The sequence below is a fragment of the Dreissena polymorpha genome, chromosome 1, assembly GCF_020536995.1.
Source record: "Dreissena polymorpha isolate Duluth1 chromosome 1, UMN_Dpol_1.0, whole genome shotgun sequence".
Taxonomy (NCBI): Eukaryota; Metazoa; Mollusca; class Bivalvia; order Myida; family Dreissenidae; genus Dreissena; species Dreissena polymorpha.
Genome location: NC_068355.1, coordinates 17,248,908 through 17,258,580, shown reverse-complemented (window position 1 = coordinate 17,258,580; position 9,673 = coordinate 17,248,908). Strand labels below are relative to the sequence as shown.

Genomic DNA, 9,673 nt, shown 5'->3' with positions numbered 1-9,673 from the left:
GCCCGCCCGCAGCAAAGGTGAAACTATAATACGTCCCGTTTTTTTAAAACGGGCATATAAAAAACAAATACAAGGGAAGTAATAAGCTTTAAAGGGAGATAATTATCTGAACCTGCCAAATGATAATTTTTTTAATAATAAATCAAGGCGGCACAGTAGGGGACATAGTGTTTCTGACAAAAACACATTTCTTGTTTTAGGTTATTTTACATTAACTTCTTCATTTCTACATTGATTTACTTCAAATTGATACTGAACATCCCGTATGACAATACGGTCAATCTCAACTATGCCTGGCCCCATTACCAACCCTGCGGCGCCCCTGGGTCAAACATGCCGCATGTGAATACGCCTCAGCCTCTGCTGCGCCATTTCTAGTATTCAATTAGGGTCACACACACTCTAACATTCTGGGATACTTATTGTTGACATTAATTGTATTTATTGGCATTCAAATGCATTTAAATATACAAAAGCAACGCAATTTCTTTGTTAATACAGCAGCCATGTTGATGTTTTGCTCACTTATCTCTAATAATATTGTTAGGGCTCCACCTTGCTAAAAAAATTATGTTACCAACATTTTCGCCAAATGGATTTTTTTGCAGCCAAATTTCAGAAACTGTAGCCACAGTTTAAGCCAAGTATTTGGGACTGCCAGTTGTAAGTCTAGAATTAGACGGAGCTCTTTCCTTGAAATACTTACAATGAACTGTAACTTATTTCATTGGTAAATTTAATTAAAAAAGTATTATTATTTCAACAACTCAATTTGAAGACAAAATTAGTCTTTTCATTTATTTACAATGCAATTTTACTTTACGATTTTCACGAAACATATTCCCAATGCACTTAAGATTATAATGGTGGCAAATCAGTCAAGCATGAGTAACTGAAATCATAGATAAATTAACGTGAAAAAGTTCTCAAAGAACATATGATTCGATGTACAGTTATTTTTAGAATATCATCCTATTTCTGTAAAACATGACACATAGGTAGCAGGTGTATATATCAGTTTAGACAGATAAAAATGTTTCTATAATTTGTTGTCATTTTTGACGATGCTGGAACAGCATCGTCCAAGGTATGATAACCATCAAAAAAAATTCACAATGGCGACCTATGTAAAAGACCGAGCCAGTCCGATTGAGATAACTCAATTTTTCAGTTACTTCCCTTTTGCATTTGCCACTGCGTAGGAGATTGCTCGTCATTGATAACATTCTCCTAGCAGATTTGTCGTTCGTGTTTCAACATTCAAAAATGGCCGCCCCCATGAGAGTCTCGATTCAAAACTTTCTTACTGCATACATTGGCTTGTTTCGCTATTTAGAAGCTGTCATTTAGGATATATGAATTATTTATTCACTAAATCTCCGCTTATGACAACAATAGTTGGAATTCGAAGGATATATACTCGATGTGAATGAAGGACTTTCTGGATCATAAGAGCTTGACACGGCAAAACTGGCATACTGGTATTTTTAGTTATCAATATAAGTCACATTGTGCTTTATAAATTGTATTCGAGCATTTTGCAACTTTTGAATGACTATGATACCCGATATCAACATTTCATCGGGGATTTGCAGATCACCAAGCTGTCCTGAAATTCAACATTGTTTTCAAACTCTTAACTGGTTGGTACTCTTTCTTAGTGTTAGTACTTTTTATCATTTTAAAGTTAAATGAACTGTGTCACAGTAAAAGAGACATTAAGGCGATTGTGGCCAGTTTGGTTCTAGATCAGCCTGCAGTTGCTTGAAAGCTGTTTGCTTAAAAGCGTTTTTCTGACAATAACAAATAATTTAATTGGATACTGATTTCACTGCGCTTTTCCTGTGACCTGGCTCAAATAATAGAATTGTCATTAATCAAATTATTTATTTGGAACATTAATCAATTGTTTTTCTTGTCCCTCGGGATCAATGACTCCAGCACTTTCCTGTTGAGAATTGAATACTGCTAAAGGCGATGCTAGGGGGCGTGAGAGATGTTGCACCTTCCAGTATCGCTCGATTGTTCATTGTCGGCTCGGGAACTACGTACATGTACCCCTGGTTCTCTTAAGTATACTTACATGTATCCCGGGTACGGTAAATATACTCAAATGTACCCGGGAAATTTAACCCTAAATCAGTCGTTGCACATGTCGACTATTTTTTTGTAATAATTATATAAACACATTTATGTCAATTTTCTGTAGAATGGCCTCTATATTATCGGAACACATACTCAAAAAGCATGTTGATGCAGTGTTTTTTGAAGAGAAGTGTGTTTAAGATAATCGGTTGCGCGTTTTACGACATTGGATTTTGGGCGCGAATACAACTCGGGTACAGTCTAATGTGGACCGAGTACAATTACGTTTATTTACCGTACCTGGGGTACATGTAAGTATACTTAGAGTACCCAGGATACATGTAAGTATACTTAAGAGTACCCGGGGTACATGTAAGTAGTACCAGAGCCGACAATGACCAATCAAGCTCCATTATCCCTCATGAACCGACTCAAAAAACCGAGTCGGCAATATTTGACTTAATTTTTGGTTTGGTTGCTCTCAAGGGATTGAAAATTTCAGAATCTTCCTAAAAGCCCTACGAGTTTGATCCCCAGAAGCCACATTGAAAACTAGCATACTTTGTTATCTAAAAGGCTGCTAAACCTGATATACAATGATAATGTGAATTTTCTCTCACATGATGTTCATCAGTCATATTATATAAAAAAATTACAGTAGTAGTAAACAACTGGACAATAATTAATGAAATCATCTTTCATTTGTCTTTGACACTTTGATTTTGACATGGCCTAGATTTAAATATGTGACTGGACTTTACCAGCACTCTTGTAACAGAGCTAAAGTTTAAATGTACCATTGAAGATCACCTAAATCCAGATTTGCTATTATAGACGTGTGGAAAGTTTTAAGGGTGTGACAAGTAAGCAAAAATTGGTCATTACCCAGAGGCAACAACTGATCTATGACTGTATTAAAACAAGAAAAATCAGTGCCTGATTTAGATTTCCTTAGATAGTTCAATAAAAACTAATTTCATAAGCCCGGTAACAGTTTAACAGTAATGCTACTAATGTGTCACACCAGGGCCTTGAATTTGAAATCTAGGACATGCATGGTCATTTCTTCATGAAATCAGGACACAAAATTGTATTTTAAGCCCTTAATTGACCTTGCTATAGTTCTCAGATTATTATAAGCTCAATCAGTATATTAATATCATTATTTATGCTTTGTGTATTGTAAACATATACACAAGCATGCACTTACATGATAGCAATAAAAAATATCAAAGCTACCAATACTATAAAGGTCATTGACAGAGCCTATGGTCAAAATGTGAACACATTGAGTGTAATCGCCCACTCGTGCCAGCAAAAACAACACGTTGACAGATTGTCATTTTTGACAGTTCTACTTTCACTTTCATTTTGTGATATCAAACTATTAACAATTATGTGGCTGAGAAAAATATCACCATTGCTTTTTATGCCCCCGGTAGGGTGGCCTATATCAGTTGAACTGTCAGTCGGTCAGTCAGTCAGTGTGTCAGTCTGTCCGTCCGTCCGAAAACTTTAATGGCCATAACTTTTTTAATATTGAACATAGCAACTTGATATTTGGCATACATGTGCATCTCATGGAGCTGCACATTTTCAGTTGTGAAAGGTGAAGGTGAAGGTCATCCTTCAAGGTCAAATGTCAAATATAAAGCGTCTGTCTGTCTGTCCGAAAACTTTAACATTGCCCATAACTTTTTCAATATTGGCGTGCATGCGTATCTCATAGAGCTGCACATATTGATTGGTGAAAGGTCAAGGTCATCCTTCAGGGTCAAGGTCAAACGTCAAATTTTGCAATATTGAAGATAGCAACTCCATATTCGGCATGCATGTGTATGTCATGGAGCTGCACATTTTGAGTGGTGAAAGGTCAAGGTCATCCTTCAAGGTCAAAGGTAAAATATATGGCTTCAAAGCTGCGCAGCAGGGTGCATTGTGTTTCACAAACACAGCTCTTGTTTAATATATTTTCTGCACATTTCTTCAAAAAACCTACATCAATACACAATTTTCTTCGTTAATTCCATCATTCCTGACAGACTTGTGTACATAATTGCTTACATTTTGACGCGCTTAGGTAGGACCGCATTACCGCTTCCGAAATGTGTATTCATACTATTGCCTTCGAGGAACTTATCTGATGTTTGACGGAAAGGGCCGAAAATGTGTGAGTGTGGGTCAAGTTCCCCACAGGTACTACTTTCCCGTTCCCCCAATTTTTTTCCATACCTAAAATTTTTCTTAACCAATTTTTTTTGGTACCCAATTTTTTTTTCATCCCCAATTTTGTGTTCGTACCGTAAATTTTTTTCGGTCCCAATTTTTTTGTTCCCAATTATTTTTTCGTACCCAAATTTGTTTTCATACCCAAATTTTTTTTGCAAAATTTTTGTACCAAATTTTGGTAATTGTGGTGATTGTAGTGATGTAGATAAACTTAACTTGATGCTTTTATATCCATCCTCTCAAAAGCATCGTCACACCAGTACTGTCAGTACTTTGATTTAAAATGCTTTGGCTGGAACCATTAATAAACATGTAAACAAAGAAAGCTTTAGCACTCATCTGTTAACCTTTGCTGCTTTCAATGTGATTAACTTGTTTGAGTAACATATACATGTGTAATACGCTGTTTTATCGTTCCATTAAAACCGTGAAATTTCATGCTTTATCTGATTTATGTTTTTCTTGATGATACAAAAAGCATTTGTAGTGAGAATTAGAGTCATATAATACATAATTACATGTACTGCATAATATTATCAACTCATAATTGTTCCTTTCATTACAAAATGTCTTAAATCAGTGTTAAGGCTTAAAAAGCAAATTGATATACCAGTAACTTTTAATACTTAGAGCTCTGAGATAATGTCAGATTTGGATTTGTTGTTAAAATCCAAAGTTTTAGATTTTCAACCTTCAACACAAATTTCACTTGAGATGCTGTAAATATATAAAATTGCTATTGATTTTATTTGTCTAAAATTTAAAAACAAATTCAACAGACTACTTGCCTTTTGTATAATGGTAGCCTTGCATTTGGTACAGATGTAGTCTTTTTCATACTCTAGCACCCGAGCCACTGTTGTTCTTATAACTGTGCCTGTATAGGTTACAAAGAACTGATTCATAGTCGAAGTCATCTCACAGACATGATTTCACTTTCACATCAAGGAAATACAATAACGTGATAAGTTTGTTCAACATGGTAAATTGTTGAAGGACAGGGTGAAAATTTAATGGGCAACTGTGCCAGCTTTCTTAAATGTTGAACAATAAAGTGTCTGCTAAAGTCTGAAACAATTCCTTGCCACATTTGAATGTCAAATATTACTGCAGCTCATTTGTGCCCACATGTTTTACTTTTAAACAACCTGTGTGCTTATGCCTGTTGTATGATAAATAATACTGTAGTACTATTTTAATTTACTGGATAAGTATGATGTAGAAGTGTGTTTACGTTTCTGTATACAGATGACATAATTAAGTGATATCCCAGTATGTATACCTTGACTAAAGCTCAATTACTACTGGTTGAAACTCAACATTACTTGAACAGAAGCTCATACAACAGAAGAGGGCCAGAATTTTGTAGTTGAAACTAGACATATAAGGATTTTAGTTTTACTAAACCTAACAACTCCCAGAGATTGTCAATACCTGTCAAAGCAAGAAAGTTGCCAATATCAGTTGTTTTTGGAACATTTGAGCGGGTAAATTCTGGCTGAACAGGTAAGGATGTAATCCTTGCATGCACGTTGGTTTTCACGCTCTGCAAAACAGACAATGGTATGAGATATGCAAATATTAACAAGGCCTTCAAAAAACATGCAGGCAATTCAAAACAAGACCAGAAGGTTGGCAACATTAAAAAAAACAAGATATGTGTTTGTCAGAACACAATGCCCCCTACTGCACCGCTTTCGATTTAAATAAATAAATTATTATATCCTTTTAACAAATATTACTTCCATTGTGAAAATGATCTGTACCTGCCAAATGATAAATAGAAATTATCTCCCTTTAAAGCTTGTTAACTCCCTTGGGTCTGTTTTTTTACCTTTGACCTTGAAGTATGACCTTGACCTTTCACCACTCAAAATATGCAACTCCATGAGATACACATGCATGCCAAATATCAATTTTCTATCTTCAATATTGCACAAGTTATGGTCAATGTTAAAGTTTTCAGAAGGATGCACAGACTGACAGACACACTGACAGTTCAACTGCTATATGCCACCCTACTGGGGGGCATAAAATCCCTTTTTTTAGTGCTGGAAATAATGTCATTTTATTCATTTAATATTTTAAAACTAGTATAAGTTCAAGGAAATAAGCAATCTATTAAACAAATATAAAAAAAACTACAAAAGTGAACTTCTGCAAGATATTGTTTTACCAAATTTTAATGTTTGGTGATAAAACAATTCATTTTTTAAAACCTGAGTGAAACTTCACTAAATCTTTGCTAGATTGTTCATTAACGGTATGTCTTGCATTTCGCCAATTTAATAAACGAAAAGGCATCAGCATTCCTACCTGAGTACATTTATTTGTAAGCTGATCATAGATGACAGTCTGTGTCTCAACAAGAGCTGTGTCGAACACTGGTAAAAATGTGAGTGGACTGGTACACAGTGCATAACACATCTCCATGCAGCGTTCAAACAATGACAGGGCACTGGATTTGAAATGAGAGAAAAACAAATTCAGTATGCTTAAAACATCAGGTATTTAGTACATTTATCCCAGGCCTTTTATTTTCCAGTTTTGGAAAAATTCAATTTGGGATAGGGATTTTTGTGTGAAGAAAGTCCACTGACTTTGAAAAAATGTTTGAACTAAATTGTGTTACAATACTAATAATTAATTAATACGAATAATTACTACAGTCGAAACCTGATGGCTCGAACTCGCTTGGCTAGCTAGAATTCGGGTTGGCTTGAACTTTCCATGAAGCGCTGTTTGTTTCTTGCTATATATTCATTAAAATTTCTGTTGGATGGCTTCGAATTAGCGAGGGTTGAATTATCAGATGACTTGAACTGTTAGTACAGTCCCGGTCACAATTTCATTTGTTTGTTTTGCTCAAACTTGCTTCGGTCCCATAAAGTTATCGATCTATTAGGAGCGCTTGATTAAAGCCACATTATAATTGCAAACACGTCATTGAGTAGATTGTTAATTGATTTGAGTAAAAGATGACATTCTGTATCAAATCTGGAGTATTTGTAGATACAAAATTATTATAGATTCAACGGCTGCATCATTATATCATGTACAATTTCAACTTAATGGAATGTAAAACTGTTTATCGATACAACTTTTTGACATAACACATATTGACATCATATCATTCTTAAACAAGAGCACCGCCTTGCGGGTGCAGACCGCTCATCTATTTTCTTTTTAAAGGTGAAGGGACTATCATTTTCAATCACAAAGGAGGGAGGGGTGGATAGAAGAGGGGTGCATTGTGTGGGGGTGTGGACATTTATTACATTATCTTCCAAAAATGCGAAAAAAAAGGAAAAAAAAAATCAGGGAGGGGGGGGTGGTGGGGGGGTGGGGGGGGTGGGGATTCTTTGGTGCGATGGTTGGACGGTATTTCAAACATAAAATAATAAAAATAAATATTTGTGTTTTGTAACCGTTTCAAAAAACATAAATTGGGGGGGGTGAGGTGGGGGGGGTATAGTGTGAGGGTGTGGCGGTAATTTGTGAGATGATCTTAAAAAAAAAAAAAAAAAAAAAAAATTTGGGGGGGGGGGGGGGGATTCGGGTGGGGGGTGGGGGGAGGGGGGGGTGGGGGGGTGTGTTTCTTGGGTGCGATGGTTGGATGGTATTTCAAACATAAAATAATCAAAATAAATAGTTTAGTTTTTTAACCGTTAAAAAAAAATGGGGGGGGGGGGGGGGGGGGGGGGGGGGCACGGGCGATGGTTTGGGTGGAGTCTATTATGGTAAGAGTAGTTTTGTCAAAGTATCAATCAAATCTAATCATAAACAAAGAAGTTATGGCAATTTTAGCAAAATTTAATAATTTGACCTTGAGAGTCAAGGTCATTCAAAGGTCAAGGTAAAATTCAACTTGCCAGGTACAGTAACCTCATGATAGCATGAAAGTATTTGAAGTTTGAAAGCAATAGCCTTGATACTTAAGAAGTAAAGTGGATCGAAACACAAAATTTAACCATATATTCAAAGTTACTAAGTCAAAAAAGGGCCATAATTCCGTAAAAATGACATCCAGAGTTATGCAACTTGTCCTTTTACTGTACCCTTATGATAGTTTGCGAGTGTTCCAAGTATGAAAGCAATATCTATAATACTTTAGGGGTAAAGTGGACCAAAACACAAAACTTAACCAAACTTTCAATTTTCTAAGTATAAAGGGCCCATAATTCCGTCCAAATGCCAGTCAGAGTTACATAACTTTGCCTGCACAGTCCCCTTACGATAGTTAATAATGGTTGCAAGTATGAAAGCAATAGCTTTGATACTGTAGGAATAAAGTGGACCTAAACACAAAACATCACCAAATTTTCAATCTTCTAAGTATAAAAAGGGCACATAATTCTGTCAAAATGCCAGTCAGAGTTACATTACTTTGCCTGCACAGGCCCATTATGATAGTTAGTAAGTGTTTCAAGTATGAAAGCAATAGCTTTGATACTTAAGGAAAAAAATGGACCTAAACGCAAAACTTAACCAAAATTTTCAATTTTTTAAGTATAAAAAGGGCACATAATTCTGTCAAAATGCATGCCAGAGTTATCTTACTTTGCCTGCCCAGTCCCCTCATGATAGTAAGTAAGTGTACCAAGTTTGAATGCAATAGCATTGATACTTTCTGAAAAAAGTGGACCTAAACGCAAAACTTAACCAAAATTTTCAATTTTCTAAGTATAAAAAGGGCACATAATTCAGTCAAAATGCACGCCAGAGTTATCTAACTTTGCCTGTCCAGTCCCCTCATGATAGTAAGTAAGTGTACCAAGTTTGAATGCAATAGCATTGATACTTTCTGAGAAAAGTGGACCTAAACGCAAAACTTAACCGGACGCCGACGCCGACGCCGACGCCAAGGTGATGACAATAGCTCATAATTTTTTTTCAAAAAATAGATGAGCTAAAAAACTAATAAATAAAAACATGTAGTGCTGTTTAATATTTCATTTATGTATTTATATAGTGCTTTTTCATGTTTTGTTTCAGTGCCATTTTTTTCATGTACCCCTAAATGAGCTACGTGAAAACGCATGCCTGAGAGTTATGGACAATTATATTTGCGTTATTGGGTAAATAATGATGTATACCGGAAGAAAACAATCCTTTCACCCAACAGAATTTAAATTATATCTTCATATTAAGAAGGCAGCATCTTTTTACTTTTTTTCCGCATTATTTCAGGCAAGAGTGAGCAATGGTGTGCTTACGGTATTTATTTCAGAGTAAAAACTCTATTGTGCATTTATTTTGCTTTTATTTCAATATAATTATAATTTTCGGACATTCAATGTTTGTCTCTCAATTTTCTGACACATGTTATTTTTATCTAAATTTGTAGGACACAAATTAT

At 35.5% G+C, this 9,673-nt stretch overlaps 1 protein-coding gene across 2 annotated transcripts in view; it reads right to left on the bottom strand.

The window, feature by feature from the left end:
• Positions 1 to 9,673, bottom strand: part of LOC127872806 (DNA helicase MCM9-like) — a 78,623-nt gene that overhangs the window by 60,752 nt on the left and 8,198 nt on the right. For both annotated transcript variants that reach the window (XM_052416217.1, XM_052416234.1), the window contains exons 3-5: positions 6,631 to 6,772; positions 5,749 to 5,860; positions 5,103 to 5,191 (exon numbers count right to left, since the gene is read on the bottom strand). In XM_052416217.1, coding sequence (XP_052272177.1) covers positions 5,103 to 5,191; positions 5,749 to 5,860; positions 6,631 to 6,772 — 343 coding nt within the window. The remainder of the gene's footprint in view (positions 1 to 5,102; positions 5,192 to 5,748; positions 5,861 to 6,630; positions 6,773 to 9,673) is intronic.